This window comes from Paralichthys olivaceus, chromosome 22 (assembly GCF_024713975.1).
Source record: "Paralichthys olivaceus isolate ysfri-2021 chromosome 22, ASM2471397v2, whole genome shotgun sequence".
Taxonomy (NCBI): domain Eukaryota; kingdom Metazoa; phylum Chordata; class Actinopteri; order Pleuronectiformes; family Paralichthyidae; genus Paralichthys; species Paralichthys olivaceus.
In genome coordinates, this window is record NC_091114.1 from 7277509 (window position 1) to 7294841 (window position 17333).

General features: G+C 41.6%; 1 protein-coding gene across 3 annotated transcripts in view; it reads left to right on the forward strand.

Moving 5' to 3' along the window:
* Positions 1-14886, forward strand: part of m1ap (meiosis 1 associated protein) — a 29971-nt gene extending 15085 nt beyond the window's left edge. For 2 of the 3 annotated variants that reach the window (XM_020095815.2, XM_069518753.1), the window contains exons 5-13: positions 8009-8164; positions 8384-8543; positions 9572-9713; positions 10640-10703; positions 10796-10938; positions 11131-11246; positions 11446-11527; positions 12721-12973; positions 14309-14886. In XM_020095815.2, coding sequence (XP_019951374.2) covers positions 8009-8164; positions 8384-8543; positions 9572-9713; positions 10640-10703; positions 10796-10938; positions 11131-11246; positions 11446-11527; positions 12721-12957 — 1100 coding nt within the window. In that variant the 3' untranslated portion in view covers positions 12958-12973; positions 14309-14886. Of the gene's footprint in view, positions 1-8008; positions 8165-8383; positions 8544-9571; positions 9714-10639; positions 10704-10795; positions 10939-11130; positions 11247-11445; positions 11528-12720; positions 12974-13280; positions 13421-14308 lie in introns of those variants that run through there. The other variant, XM_020095816.2, reaches the window with a different exon arrangement.
* Positions 14887-17333: the final 2447 nt, after the last annotated feature.

Sequence of the window (17333 nt, forward strand, 5' to 3'; positions counted from 1 at the left end):
TTGTAGCTTTTTTAAAGATGGTCCGACAGAGCAAATCCTTGTGAATGTGGTTGTATTAACTGTGGTCCTCTGGATGGTGAAGGGTACTGTAGTGTCCCTGAAACTTACTTTACCCCAAATGAGACAAAAGCCTTAAACTGCTCAGCCTTAAAAAAAGGATTTATACACTCATACACTCGGGGCTCCAAATAGCATTTCAATGAGGACCGAGTTACAGAGAAAACAAATGAGAATGAGTGAGTCAGAATAAAATTAGATATATTGTGAACTGAAGGAATAGATTTTGGTGCTTAAACCCTGGCAGGAAGTAGAGCATGATGTAAGCAGTCAAATGAATTAGGTGCTTAAGATATAAAGGAGACTTTCTCCTGGACACTGGTGGTGATGATGAGCAATAGAGGAGGATGCTGGGATGTCTTATGAAGGCATCTAATTGGCCAATTTGAAGGGAGCTGGGTGAGTGTTCAGAGTTGAGGTGATGCAGGGGTGGAGCTGGGTCACCCCTGACAGCTGAATGACACACGTGTTCCCTGTGTTTATGCTGAGTTGAGCTAACGGAACACTGGCTGTAGCTTTAGACAAATATTCAACTGACAAATAAGAGATTATGATATGATCTTTCACACAGGGACAAGATCACCAATCTCACCACTACGCAAAAACGCATGTAGAGGTTTATCTGAAGAGTTTGACAAATCATGTAGAAATGTTCCAAAGTTACTGTCCTTTCAGTATAAAATGTTCTCTTATTGTTACTATTCTTCTGCTGCAGCTCATCAGGGAAACACTGTCTGGTGTTTTTCAGAAGTTGTACAAGTGTACATTGGCAACTGTCTGCTTTTATTTCATTATTTGTACAGATTCAGAAACTTGAAAGTCCTCCCAGTTTTTCTATCTATTATCTACACCGCTTATCCTTTTTAGGTTGTCATGACAAATTGCATTTAGGGTAACCCTGGAAGTACTAAGGGGTTTATTGAAATTATTGTTGGTATTTGTGATTTTCTCAGTGCATAGGTCTTGTGCAGCTGACTCCAGTTGGAACTAAATTCCCTTAGGATGTTAATAAACACCATTCCGACATTTTTGTGGAATTAGTTCTGTGTAAAAACTATTTTCCACTCTCCCTCCGACTTTTCCTCCTCAGCTACAATTTCAACCACACACCTGCAGCTGCTCAACCCAGGGTCACCTTCTCCCGCTTAGTCTCTTCCTCTGTCTCTTTCAGCCAGTTTATTTTCAGTCACAGTCAGCTAGTTCAGTTTAGCGTGTGGTTATAATAAATGTGGTTAGGAGGAAACCCCACCCAGACCTGCAGATACACACAACCACAGCTGCTCCAAAACGTTCACACAGAGAGGAGGAACACTGCTCACACGGATTAAAATTAAATATTTCCTCTCTTTGTCATTGTTTTATTTGTGGATAAATATGGATTAACATGACTGACAGTATGGATGCATGAAAATGAGGAGTGCATGTTTTTCATATTGCTGCCCACACACTGTGCCAAGGTCGGGCTGTTCACACCTCTGTGTGACGATCGCAGAGCAGCAGGTGATCGGACAGAAGGAGACTGAAATCACTCTTCACACCAGGATATAAGCTATTAGTCCCACATTTTTTTCCTGCTTCATGAGCACGACTTTACTCGTCTATAACCCAGCATTTCATCTTATTAGTCTTATTATGAGTCTTTAGATCTGTACTGTAACCTGATAAAACTTGGGGAGCATAGTTAATACCTCAGGGTAATAGGATGAGGTGTCGTACCTTTTCCTGGTTGAATCTTGCAGTAAGAGAGGTTTCGTGATCCCAGGTTTTTCTTCGTTGTCCTGTTAAGAACAACAGATGGTTAGTAAAGAGAAAGGAGCAAGAGCAAGGTAGGTGGACAGAGAAAGAAGTAAAAGAAAACCGTGAAACTCCTCTGAGTAGTTCACAGCTATTAAACACCCCTGCCTACCTGCCTCTGTCTGCTGCGAATATCAATCATACCCCTCTTCTACCTTCATCACCTTTCTCTCCAAAGGAAAAAGTTGGAAATTGTACCTGAAATTGAAGGAAGGCCCAGAGGTCAAACAGCAACTGCATTGTTGAGGCCGTGACCAGTTCCTCCATAGTTATCTACCCGCCCAGCTGCCATCTTGTCAAGAGTAGCAAATTTTAAAAAAAACCTATAGGTGATTAAATACTGTATATTAGTATCAATAACACACTCATGAACATTTCTAGGGACTATGGAGGTCCCAGGCACAAGGGTCAATCTTCAATCTTCAAATTCTTCTTCTTAGAATCAACATCGAAATCCAAATGCACACATAAATTAGAGTGAAAACATAAAGTGTCTCCTTTCCTCTCCTGTAACCCTCTCTTCTCCTCTGAACCTCCTTGAGCACAGTCTGCAGAGCTCCTCTCATCCTCTGTCCTCTTGTCCTTTTTCAAGTGCTTCAAAAAGAGTCACCAGCTGCCACCCTCTCTGAGCCTCTGTGTCCTTCTCCATATGTCATCCACCCCTGTTTCCACATTCTGCTTGAAAACAAGCAGTTGATCTCCTGATGTCCCTTTGCTCTATATCTGCTGGCCATGTTCATTATATATGATTTATTTGAATTAACATGGTGGCAGCTCCTGCTTGCAACAGATTTGTGGTAATTTAGGGGAAACGTCGTATAAGCACCACAAATTGAAAGCAGGAACATGGAGGAATGTGTTGATGAATTTATTTTCAATTTTCCATCCATTCTTCTTTTTGCACAAATATAGAATAAAATCCACTGCCTTTGAAGAATGCCCACTTTTTTTTACCTTCTCATAACCTCTGCTCTCTCTTTCTGTTCGTCCTCCATAGTAATTACAGCCAGATAACTGTGTAGTCCTCCTCTTGTCCTTTTCAAAAGTGTCCGTCTGCTTTGATTGTCTCCATGACCGCATGCCTCTAACACAAGTGACTGCGAGGCAATTAGGTCACACAGCCGCTGGTGTGATGAGTGCCTGTGTTTCAGACCAGATGATCAATGTCCTATTTGTCACAGTCCAAAACTACATCAATGAGCTATTCATCATTAATGCTCACACAGACACACTCACAGACAGAGACAGAGTGTGTGTTGACAGTGTCGCTCTCTGTAAAGGAGATATGGATGTCAGAGGGGAATTCCACACGCAGACAGTCATCTGTGCTAACTTCAGGTTTATTCACAATCTGTGAAGTTTGTCCCAGGGCCATGTATAAAGTTGATCACAGTATTGCCTCATCTGCGCATTAAATTGACACCAAGTAGCAGAATTGTTGTTTGTGTTACATAAGCAGAGTTACTTTGTGAATTAATGAATCATTTTTTGAAAATACATTTGTCAGACATAGGAAGGGATTCTACATTTGACAGAGTAGCGTATCAGTTATTTGGTGAAACATGAGCATATGGGTAAAGAATAGATCAACAGTACAAGGCCACCATAATCAGTGGAACTGATTGAAACCTACAGAAATAGAATCCAAGTTGTAATAAACTGGAATTGCAGTTTAATGAGGGACATACTTGGAATCGCCCTCTGTTTTGAAGTGTCTCATTTACTTTCAGATTTAATGCAGTTGTTTTGTCTTTGTCATCTGACCTCATTAGAGATGTTATGTAAGTAAAATGAATGAAAAATGCATATTTTCTACGTGATGTTCTTAGAAATAGATGAATATGCTTTAAAAAGAACAGAGCTTGAATTTTATAATCATAACGCAACAAATGAACTAAAACAGAACAAAGAGCACCAAGCTATTGACAGACTTCAAAGTAGCCCTCCATTAGTGGGATCTTTCTGGAATTAGACGATGTAATGGACAGAGGCTTTTACAGGGATTTCCACCATTACACAGCACTGTTTCCATTATCTGCATCTGCTCGAGCTGATCCATATCGAAATGAATGAGTGAGCACAGGATTGTAGTGCAGTGCTCCACTTCCTGTTCTAGTCATGCATTAGCTAACAGTGTCACTGGTTTCCCCACCCAAGCTAATGTTACACTGGTCGATGGACATGAGGAGGATGCACTCGTCCTAATGTAAAGGAAATATTACTGGGTGTGGGCCGGCAAGGTGGGACAGAGAGACTAAAGGCAAAAGAAATAATAGAGATGGACATTGGGTCCATCTTTATATACAGTCCTTGGTTCCCCCTTGTATTTCTGTCATTTTTCCCAAAAACTTATTCAAGTTTTACACACAACATAGTTATCTTGTTCCAATTTGTTATTATCTTGTGGCCATGAATTATGTTTTTTTCTCAAATGTCACCAGGGGGCTCTGTAATTTGAATACAAGCCATGTGAATTGTTGAAAATTAACAGCCCTACCCTCCTGACAAAGCTGTTAACTAAGCCACCTCCTCTGAACGCTATCACATCAGGCATGTATTTAACAAAAAGAACACATGCCTCTCCAGGGAAATTATAGCTGAAGTGAAGTCATTACATTTTCCTCTAATCAAATAGTGTTTCAAGGGTATTTGTCAGTGTCTGGAGGTGAATCACAAATGTTTTTGCCCTTTCGCAAATCTCAACATTTGTGTCTCAACTGTGCATCAACATATGGAAACATAACCGAATCATCTGGATGGGAAAAGGTTTCAGATGGTTAGACGGTTAGACTGGAGCCTGAAGATAGATGCTAATGTACAATTAGACAAGACGTTGGCAGCTATTTTCTATATGACTGTTACCAGAAATGTGATGACTCAGTTCCTGCAGTTAAAATTCTAACTAAGTGTTTCAACAGATACTGTGAAGAAACCCAAAAACAACAAGTGGGTTGTCTTTGTTGATACAAGCCTGTCTTTTATTTGATGACTTGATAGTAGAATTGAAAGTTGCAGAAATTTAAATCTATGATTGATAGCCATTTAGCTGTATCTTCTATATGTATGCGTTTTTCTTGATTTTACAAATTAACTGTGTCTTTTTCGAGACAATTTCAAGCCCTCTCAAAATGTTATAGAAAGAAAGAAAGCAAACTGATCCGGATCTACACCAAAGTCAATGGGTAGTTCCCTGACCTATGTGTCATCCATCCACAAAATAATAAGTAATCCAGTAGTTTTTGCATCATCTTGCTAAATTACAAACAAGCAAGCAAACAAGTGCTAGTGAAAACATAAATCCATGGCTCATTAAGTTAGCAATTAATCTAAAAGCTAAAATAGTCAAAATGTTGAGAATAAAGTCAAAATAATACATTCAGCATTTTGTTGATAACGTTGAAATGCAGAGGATAAAGTCAACGCCTCTGGTCCATCAAATCCAGTTAGAGCAGCTGCCAGTGTTCCATCTTTCCACGCACGTGTGGTTTCTCCTTCTGAACAGACAGTTTCCAGCACAATCATCTTCACACTCTGAATGCTTTATTCTCAAAATTCATCCTAAGAAGACATCTTTCACATCCATGCACATACATTCACGTGTGTTCACTGAGAAATTGAACCTGTAATCCTCATGTTTGACTCCACCATTAGATTATGTCATTGTAAATTTACAACACTCGCACCACACAGGAGCACACTCACTTAATGAGATTCCCTGCGACTGTGCTTCCTTACCTCAGCATGAGTGTCACTTCTTATCTTCTCTCATACACACATGCACACACACACACACACATGCAGGACATGTTAATGAGATTCAGGCAAGCTCTTAGACTTTTAGATGAGAGGGCTCAGTTACATGGTCTGCCTCATAATTTAATAGATTCTTAATCTTCCACACAGACAGGGCAAAGAGAACAGGAACATCTGGGAAGGGAGGGATGATAAAGCGTAATTGATTATTTTTTTCGTATATTTTTCGTACAGTCAACACACACTTCATGAACTCCGCAAAGATCGAGAGAGAGAGACGGGAGGATTTAGCAACGTAAACAAATCCTTCATGAATGCAGATAAGGCTGCTGGAGGGAGACGGACAGCATCATTACCTCAGTTCACATCAGGGTTAACTGCTCTCACCTATATTCCACTCGGCTGGTAACGTATTTCTCTGTGGAATATATAGATATTGACACTCACACACACACACACACACACACACACACACACACACTCATAACTGTCTGGGTGGTTTTATGCTGCTGTGAGAAGATTTCTTTCCTTTTTTCCTGTTTATCTCTTACAAACACACACACACACACACTTCTTCCATCTTAAGGAGGACTTAAATTGGCATAATACATACGCCTCATCCCAATCTAAATTTAAAAGCAAGTTGGTACACAAACACATGCACACACCACACACACACACACACAGAGTTTTCTAATTACAAGTATTTCCAACAGTGTGATTCATCCCTCACCCACCACTCCCATCCCTCTCCTTGGCTATCTTATCTCATCGTCCTCTTCTCCTGTGCTCTCCTGCCTTCTCTTTCTGTAATTTATACTTTCTTCCCCTCTTTACTCTAACAACTTCCATAATTCTGCCCCCCCTCCCTCTCTCACTCGCTCTGTTTCCTGCTTTCTCCATTCCTATTCCCCAGACAGACATTATTGGAGCGAGTGGGTATCGATTTGCCACAACCCTTTTTCCTCCATCTCTGACCATCTCTAGTAGTTTTCTCTTTATCTCTCCCATCACCATTTCCAGAACACATCCTCCCTCTTACTCTTTCAGTGGTACATTCTGTCTCTCTCTAATTATTTTTGTATTAGTGTGATTTTTATCCTCCTTGTTCTAGATCCACTAGTTTTCTCTGCAGTCATTTTGCATTTTTCCTGCAGGATCATAACTGTGCTGATACCCGTATACAGAAGAATACATGTCTTGTTATAGTTCTGAGCCTAAGATTTAAAGAATGCCTACTAGTTCTTTAATCCACAGTTCACTTAGCAAGAGCAGTGCAGCATGTGTCACGGTTCAGAGCAAAGCATCTTGACTTTACAGCTTTTTTTGGACACATAAAGGGGAACTTGTAAAGCAAAAGTGCTATTACTTCACGCTTTGTTACCCTCTTAATCTGCTGTCTCTCTCTCTCTCAGCCTTCATCCTTCACGCAGCAAGGATCAGACCACAAACAACCTTCAGTTAACATAATTCTTTCTCCTCAGATCAAGTTCTTATTCCTAGATGAAGCACTTTTTTTTTACTTTTGCCCAGAATCAAAAATTCAGTTCTGCATCTCCCTTTGATGGATAAAAAGTAGCATTGACATATTTTATTGTAGTTATTGCAGTTATGTAGTTAATTGTATTATTTCTAGTTCTCTACTGGGATGTTTTAAATAATCATCCTCCCTCACTCATCTCCCTTTATCTCGGCCTCTCCCCTGTCTGTACCTCCCCTCACCCGCTACAGTGCCTCCTGCTAATCTCCTCTCCCTTTAGTCCCATTAGTTATCTCCTGATGGGTCATTAACTATTAAACACCAGATAGAGGGAAAAGGAGGAGAGGGCCACTCTATAAGGTTTGTGTCTCGTTTGCAATAATAAATGGACACAGAGGGAGAGCAGGAGAGGAGGTGGGTGGGGCAGGTCTTTTTTTTCTCTTTGTAATGATAAGTGGAAATCAGGAGAAAAAGGAGCCAGAGAGCAGGAACAGTTCAGTGTGTCCTCTGAGATAACGCAAAGAAAAAAAGATGGAGACATCAATTTACTATAATAAACCAAAGAAGAGCAATTATCAGGCTGCGTCTTGTGTCTTCATCCAAACTGCACTCCTGCTTTTTCCCCTTCAGCAAATCAACACCAGGCATTTTCATCCAAAGCTTAAAAAGGACTTTGGATAAAGCCTCAGATTTCATCAAGTTCAGAGTCTTCAGTCACTGTTTTTTGAATTTATTATATGTTGCTTCCATCTAGTGGTCACAGAGGGAAATTGTTTAAAAGTTCATTTTCCCCAGGAATGTCCTTAAGAGTAGAGAAGATGTTAAACTTTAGCTAAATCATTTAAAGAAACTAATTTGAAACCTCGTCTTTTTTTAAAGTCTACCTTCACCTGCATATTTATGCATCCCTGTGTCTGTCTGTAGAGTGTCTGATGTTGGGGACGGAGGTCGACCTGCAGCGAGTGGAAAACAGCGTGTTCGCCGTGGAGAGTGTGTTGAAATCATGGCTTCAGGAGCAGGGAGGTGACAGAGAGCACCTCCACCTCCTGCTGCCGAGCCCCATGGACAGTCCCATCCCAGGTTAGATACAACGCTCACAAACACACACACACACACACAGGAATATATTTTGGGCATGATGCAATGAAAATATACAGTTTACTAATACACAGTTTAAATGGGACAATATATGTGACAAATGTTTTCCCATTGTAGAAAGAATATCAAAACTGGTGCTAAAACCAAGATTTTTTTTCTGCATATTATATCCTGCACTTATGTAATTTGTCCCTTGCGTAGTGTGTGTGAAGTGTGACATGCAGGAGCGTCTGATAAGCCCTGCACTCATCCCCCTGACCCCCAACTTGGGAGTAAAGACAGAGAGTGTTCGGGACTTCCAGTCTGTCGCCAAGGGCCCGGCCAGTCAGAGCCCACCGCCACAGAGACTGAAAATAATCAAGTAAGACGTCAGGCAGCAACTGACAAGCAAATCTCAGATCTGTCCCATTCAGCAGGAGCCAATCAGGAGCTGTACCACTAACACTGGTTATGGTAAATGATCCTCAGGTACTCAGTGATGGTTAGAAGTTCTTAGATTACAGCTTGGAGCTTAGCAAGTTAGTAGCTCTGTCATATAACTGGGGACTGATCCACATGAAAAAGGCCAAATGCAGCAGAAGTCAAAGTGTCAGAAACCAAACTGTCAATTCTCAACTGCTGAAACAAGTCAGACATTAGTGTTTAACATGCTGAGGAATAAATATACGCCTGCACACTGGTGAACAACAACCTAAACAACCACATTTCTCACTTCCTCTGCAAACCCCACAAAGATCCCAATCAGACCTAATCAGTGTTAACACCCAGGGTGAAAAAGCAGCACATGACACTGAATAATAGAGGAGAGGAGTGATATTCAAAGACTGATAATACAAGCCCACACACACACACACACACACACACACACACACACACACACACACACACACACACACACACACACACACACACTGCCTCACTAATAACTGAAAGCAGATACGCAGGCCTAAACCAGCTCAACGGTTTCTTTTTCTTCCCTGATTTGCATTGGTTTTACATTTCCAGGAGCTGCTGTAAGATGTTTTTTGTGACTGTGTGTGTGTTTTGCATACAGGTCAATATCAGAGTTACTGTGTGTGTATGTGTGTGTGTGTGTGTGTGTGTGTGCTTTGCATACTAACAATGGTTTGCAGCAGTGACATTCAAATGAAGCTGGATGATGGTCACACTTTACCTCAGCAGGGATGATGTCATCCTGTTCCTCTGCTGTATTCTGCTGAAACACATCTCAGGACCTAGATGAAAAAAAACTTGGTTTTCATGACTGATCTGTACATAAATGTTTCAGTTATGAAGTCGGAGACACACCAGTCTTTCATTTTGTACAGTTTGGTAAGTGTACAAAATGAAAGTTCCTTATAAAGAAGTGTGTGTGTGTGTGTGTTACAGGGTTCTGCGTGCAGAAGGAGTGTGTGAGAGTGTGTTATACGGCCTGCCGTTGGTGATCCGTCCCACCACCTGCTGGCAGCTGGACTGGGAAGAGATGGAGTCCAACCACAACTTGTTCCACGCACTCTGCTGCACACTCAGGGTGTGTGACTCACAATTTGGACATTGACAGAATGCCTCAAAATGAACTTATGAAACATCTGACAACAACAAAACTTATGGATCTCACTTGACTGTCTAAGCTGAGACCACACTGTTTCTGTTACAGCTCCACATATTCATATCTTGGACTGTTTAGATAATTCCAGGATGTTCTATCTCATTCTGCCAATCTGTGTGTGTTTGCATTACAGAAACCAGCTTGTAGGCTTTAGAATAGATTGGTATTAATCATATTTGTTTAGTGGGGTGGAGGTAAGAGGAACTTGAAGAGCAAACATCAGAGAGGGCAGGAAGCTGCAGAAAGAATATCTAATAAGGAATAAGTTAAGTCTCACAGTCTGTGTTGGCAGGTAAGAAGAAACTCAGGTTAGTCCAAAACTCAGGAAGCGAAACAAGGTGAAACACCAGGGAACAGCAGAAACAAAGGGAGCACAGGCTCACCACACACGGTAGACAGGGATAATAGGGCACAGGTGAAACACATTAAACAAAAACAGGGAGTAAAACCAGCAAAAGACACACATGGCAAGAGACTTCAAAGTAAAACAGGAAGTAACAGAAAAACAACTTAAATGACCGACTCAAAAACTGCAAAAGTCTTGTAAAATCAAAACTAAGCGAGAATGAGACTCAGTAGAGGGCATGCATCCACCAAGGCCCAACAGACCCCTTATGACACCACATTTAACTAGATAATATCAGTAAACATGGCTGATTGATACTCAGAGAAACGAAAAACTCACAATGTTAAAGAAAAATGACAATGCCAAAATTTAAAGGGTTCTTCATTGGATCATGCCCCATCTCCAAACACAAGTTCATTCAAACTGGTACAGTTGTAGTCCTGGTAAAATCAAACCAAACCAACAAACTCACATTCATTTTGTGACATATTCTATTTTTCAGAGTCGTGATTTCTTCCTGCTGCTGCAGGTGGAGCCTGCCCAGAGGTCTACAGCTGAAAGCTCAGGTCAGTGTGTGCGTGTGTGTGTGTGTGTGTGTGTGTGTGTGTGTGTGTGTGTGCGTGTGTATGCACTCATCTGTATGTTTGTGTGTACACAGGTGTGTATTCTCACTATGTCCTCCAGCCGTCCCCGTCTCTCACCCTCCTTCTGAAGCCTGTGGTCTCCAGAGAGCTGCTGCTGCCCTGCCATCAGCCTATCTTAACTCAGGACCCTGCACCTGATGCCATGCAGACAGTGCAGGTTAGGTTTGAACACACGGTACACACACAGACAGAAGCATTCAGAAAGTAGAAATACTATAGATCAATGTAGATCACAAATGCGTGTGCTGATACGAGGAACCACAAAAGTATCAACTTTAGAACTGTAGACATTCTGATGTGCTGGTTTGGTGGATACCTGCATGTTTTCTGTCTCTGTTGGGTGTGTCAGAGTTGTCTCACTCAGCTGGACGAGGAGTTTGTGTTCAACCCCCTCTCTCTGAGCACTAACCTCTACCAGCATCTCAAGAGCAGAGGCCTGCTCTCACAGCCGCGCTACCCATACAGGTCAGCGCCATAGACCTGTGTATAAAACATGTAAATAAAAATGGACTAAGACTGCAGGGGAAGCCAGTGCAGATACCTGAAACCTGTAGTCTCTGAGAAAATGACTGAACATTATTACACTGAGTCTCAATCACTAGTGTCATTACAGCATGATGTTCATTTTGATGATGATGACGATGATGATGATTGCTGCTTCCAGGCTCCAGCCAACAGCTGTCCTCAGAGACCAGTCGCAACCAGCAGAGGGCGCTAAACCCACAGCCGGCAGACAGCCTCGACAGGTAAACAACAGAGTTTTATGACAGTGTAAAGGTCATGTTGTGCCTCTTACATCTATGAACACAACCATTATGACATGATTAAAGACCAACGTTATATCTGAACCCGGAGCACAAATATTTTTATAAACCTCTGTCCTCCTCACTTCTCACTTCCTTGTCCACTGGATGGCAGCGCTCTCCAGATACAGTGAAGCTCTTACTGCTAATACACATACACACAAGTACAGAGTTGATCTTTATGTGAAGGATAATTTTTTTTGCTGAAGGGAAGTGATGCAGCAAACTGCTGAGGTCTGACCGTCGATGTATTTCAGGTGGTTCGACTTCTTTTCCAACCACAACTCTAACAGCATCTGTTACCTCAGTGGATGACGTGCAATGCCTCTGAAACAAGTTTAGAATCAGACACGTCTTACTTACTATTTCATTCTCCTGCATTAAAAACCCCACTGAAGTGAGTACAGTATTGACAGTAATGTTAGAATAAATTGAGAAAACAGCATTATTTTACTGCTGTAGTCAGTTGAAGGTGGAGCTAGTTTTAACTACTTTAACTGAATTCAGTTTATATATAGTTTATAGTCCAGTAGGTCCCACCAAAGGACCACAAAGCCTGTGGACTCAAACTTTTATTACCTCTGCGAAGAGGTTTATGTGTTTTATTGTTGACTCGTCTGTGTGTGAGGGGTTAGGGCAGCATTACACAAAAACTACTGGACCGATTACCATGAATCTTAATATGTTACAATATATGCATCAGCTTGGGATTTAGACCTATTTGCATTTGATGCATCTCTAACCCATCATTCTTAAAACAGATTGTTGCAGTTCATCCTTCTATGTTAGGCTCTTATGATAACATGCAAATCGTTCACGACAACAGAGAAACAGGAAATGTGTTCTCTGTTCTGCAGAAGGACACATTTTGTTCTGTTCGTTTTATCCACTGTGGTAACGCTTAGCTGCATGTATTGTTTATACAAACACTCTGTTATGTCCTTCTCTTGACTTTATCTCTCTTTTGTTCAACCTTATTTGCAGCCTCCCCCTCTTTCTCTTTCTTATCTCACTACTTCTTTACCCCTCCTCTCTCCTGCAGTATTCAATACATTAGCTATTTATCGAGTGTTTTCAGAACTTAAATGTATTGTTGTGATTTTGAAATCTAAAGGGTGTGCATTGTCTCCATTCAGCCACAAAACCAGAGTCGCCAACTGGGATCAAACAGCAAGGTCAGGGCCACTGTGGCGCCGATGCCCTCGTTCTCCCTCCACTCTTCCTCCTTCTCCTCTTCCTCCGTCCTGGGGCCTCCGTCTGCGAAGGCCTCCCGTCTGGCTCTGACACTCCTCAGCAGTAGCAGCGGCAAAAGCCACCGGGCCCCTGCTCCATCTCGACAGGAGGAAGACAATGATGACTCCATGATAATATAGTGAGAGCAACCAGAGGGTGAGTGGGCCGAGAGAGCAATACAATGACAGTGGGGGGGGGGGAGAGAGAGAGAGAGAGAGGCAGTGAATAACATTCTTAACAAGTCATTTAACATAGAAACACTTTGAAAAGCCAACATGTCAATTCAAAGGGCTTTCCAGTGAGAAACAGTGTAGCACACACGCACGCACACTCAGGCTTGTTAAAGTCACATCTAGCTTGTGTTGTAAGTGTGGTAAGAATAAATAGAGACGAAAAGAAGGTGTGAAAAGAAGCTATAACCACCAAAAGTGCAACGAGTCTATTTTCTGTGTGTGTTTTACAGCTGCCTAATTACTCAACAACTTCAAGATGGTGTCCGATTAGCCAAGTGTGTGTGGGCATGTCAGAAGGAAAGTTTCAGTTCACTGCCTTCTTTAGATTGTTTAAAACTTTTTTTAAAAAGCAGAAGAGAAAATGAAAAGAAGGGAAACAGGATGGACGATGGAAGGAAAAGACTAATAAAGAAATTACCAAAAAATCTGTGGTGTGGGGAGGTGAGAGAGATTAAAAGCTGATGCATGTATAAAAAGCACCGTCGGTATGCTGCAGCACAGCCACCAACACGCGCAGTAAAACACAAAAATCTCCAAACACAAAGAGACCAGTGACAGAAATACAACTGAGGGCGTAATAAAGCAGAAGCACAGCAGCTTTGATACTATAGCGACTTATAGACAAACACATATGCACATTCCTTTTTTCCATTTTGCCCTTAAGTCCCAGTCTGAACACAGCTTCACTGTTTTAATGAGACAGAGAAGAAAGCAGCAGACAGAGGGGCCTCTCTGCTCGCCTTCACTCCCACAGCAAGCTCTCTCTGTGGGGTTTGAAAGGCACCGGGGTGGAGGGTGGATGGAAGGAGAACAGAGAAAACTGATTTTAAACATGGTAACTTTACCATAAAGAATTTCCAGTGCGTGTGTGTGTGTTGAGGGGTTAGAGTGCATGCGGTGACACTAGTTGAATTCTGACCAATCGGTGAATATTGTTGATTCATGCTCATATGTAGATTCTGGTCATTACAAACATCCATCATCCCTTTTATTAATTTATTACTCGTCAAAGAGCGGTGTCATCCACACCCACACACACACACGCTATAGGCTTAATCAGTCTCCCGCCATTCCACCCCCACATTGAACCTTAGGGTCCATGACTTCATGACGTTGTGATGTTGCGGGACTTCCGCATTTCGCCAAATTACAACCACAACGATGCTTTTGTCTCAGAGGAGAATTCAACTGCACGTCCAAAACTACCCGCTGACATTTTACCCACTTCTCTCTCTCCGTCCTTTCCTTCCTCACTCAGTACTTCCTTGTTGGTGCTCACCAGCTGAAGATGAGTGTTTGAATCTCAAACATTTGTTCGAACAGAACCACAGCAGCTTCTTTCTCCCCGCGGCCAGAGTTCCTCCGTTTGACCCACACAGTCAGACACACTCCTCATGAAATGTCACAACTGTGAGACATTAATGGGACGTGACCTACGGCAACAAAAGTGTGATTGTTTGTGTTTGCAAATTCATTCAGAGGGGGTTCTTTAAGGTTTGTGGTGAGTCTTCGCCCCTTTTGAGCTTTTCTGTTCTTTGTGGTTTTACATGACAAACATATTTATCTCAAAGTAGATCAGTCGTGTTCCTGTTCAGCTTTCGTGTCGTCGTGTTTTTAATCTAGTTCACTGTTCTTAAAGGAAAGAACCTGGATTGAAGTAGTTTGTTCTCTCTGTTAATTCACACCAGTTGCTTAATTTGTGATTCAGCTGTTGTTTGATCTTTTTGTAAGTTCAACATATTTATATATGTATATTTATTTATTTGTTATAATCAGAGTTGTATGTATGTTAACAGTTTATGAGCTGTGGATTAATAAAAGTTGCTTCGAAACATATCTCATCCATTCACCTCCTGCCTGCAGGATGGAAACTGTCACAGATTTACAGAACTATGAAAATAGTTAAAATATAAACGAGTGTATTTATTAATAGATTACACTCTTATCTTTACAGTCATCAATAGTAATGTGTTCTGAGTCAGAAAACCACGTGTTAAAGGGCAACATTAAAGAAACCGTATAACTAGAAGGTCACTCAGTGCAGCACATACCTTACCAAGGCAGAAATTCAGAAAAACACCCAATCCTGAATCCTGCAAGAACATAAAATGTACTGGGTTCTTCCCTGATCAATTCTGCATCGTTCCACTGTGTTTTGTGCTAGTTTTTGTGTCATCATGCCAGCTAACCAACAAACAAAGAAATGCAGATGAAAATATAACCTCAGATTTTGCTCACATCAAGCTTATTTTTTCTGAAATCAATTTTTGCCAAGGAGGTTATGTTCTATTCAGTGTTTGTTAGTGTTTAAGAGCTAGCAGGACTATTAAAAAACGAGTCACTTGATTTCCCTGAAATTATGTGAACGGGCAAGATAGGTGTGTGCACTCTCCAAGCACCGTTCTACTTTATTCAGTTCTGCCAACAATTTAAAAGAGTTAAAACTTTAAAAGTTCAACACCCCACCCCTCACATCACATTTCGTCAATAAAATAATTCAACATTCATCAGAGAATCAAAGATTAGTGAAATTAGTTGATTCTGGTGCTGGGACTTGAGATTCATGTTTTAGTCAGTGTTACTTTCAGAAAAGGACACACAAAAGAGTACGCAACCAGAACCAGTCATCACTAACCACCGCACAGGAGACAGTTTGTCGCTCGAGTTCAGATTCTTTGTTTCCTGAGGGTGTAGAAATGACCTTTCACTGCACCGTTTTGTCTCATTTTGCAGACGGTGAACTCACATCAGCTGATGAACTCAGTTTTCTGTAACTATTCTCGCATGAAGTGTTTTGGATCTTTCCGACCAAACCCTTAAAATAAAGATCTTTTGTGGTCAGCGGCCTGTCTAAAAAGTGCAGTAATATTTTGTCTATGCCTCATCAGCTTCTGTATCTGAGTCGGGTTAATATTAGTGCTGGGACTTCCTGCTTGATTCGCACTGTTCCATTTCCTTCTTTGCAGAATAAAAAACCCTCTGCCAGACTCTAACTGTCTCATAAACTATAATGCACTGTCTCTTTCCTGCGATTGTCGCCACTGGACGTACACAAACAGAAAGACAGGGCAGGGACACGAGGCAGTACAAGAGTCACAGTTCAAACACAAGTTACGGGCAGAGAATAATCAACTCTCTCATAAGCTGCTGTGAGTAAGAACAGAAAGAGGAAGTGCATCTCAGTGAGGAGGAAGCGAGGAGGTGAAGTCAGGAGGCTGCAGGGACGTGAATTATCATCCCGCCGACAGAAATCCGAAAAGGTCTCGACTCCTACGCAGGTCTTAAGTCTGGATGTCTGATTTGCTTATTAGCATGTCTTTGCCACAAACTCGTGAATCACTGTGAAAACCAGTTCCTGTCACCTCATCCGCTCCAGAGGTTAACCATGAACTCGTTATTGTCCTAAAATATTTTCGAGCCACCAAACCAGGCTGGAAACAGATAAATATCCCTTTATACACACGTTCCTCTTCATAGGCATTCCCTTTATTTGCAAGAAACGGATCGAGAGTCAGTCATTTCCTTCAGGTACAACTCCGAGAGCAGAGAATGAGAGAGTGAAAGTCTTTTTTCAGACACACCAGTGAATGGGTTTGTCTACACAGAGCTAAAAATAACAGTTGGTGGTCTCTTGGGTGTCAGGGTAAGGCAGAGCTGACGAGTCGTCGTTTTCTATCAGACTGTAACGTCAGGTCTCGTATTCTTCATGTTACCATCAGACAACAGATTCAGGAAACACTGCAGCTGACAGCTGTGAATTTGTTGGGTCGCAACTTTTCGGCAGAGAAAAACCTTTTTTTTGTTTCTTTCAACCTTGCAGCTAATTTGTATTAACAAGCTAAGGACATAACATATTGTGCTATATGTCAATATGTATATTACAACAAAGTTATTAGGTGTGTGTGTGTGAGAGCAACTCAGCTTCTGACATATCTCGGATCTCAGCACACATTACGTCCAGTCCCCCTAGTTTCTTATTCATAAAGCTCTGTGATAATCCCGATTTTTTCTTTCTCAAGATGAAACATTTTTGCAGGAGAAGATGCACCTGTTTGTTTGTGTGATGTCAAGTCCTCTGTCTGTACGTCTGACGTGACCTTTAAAAAAACAGTCAGCTTCCACAAGAGACCCTGAAAAAGTCAGAAGGTGATGTCTCTGGTGTTTAACCCCTCGCTGATCCATCTCGTCTCTGCACTGTAAAACTGAAGGACTTTCCAATGACTTGACATTTCTCCAGCTCTTGGGCTCACAGAGGTGGATCTGAAACTATGAAGTGAGATATG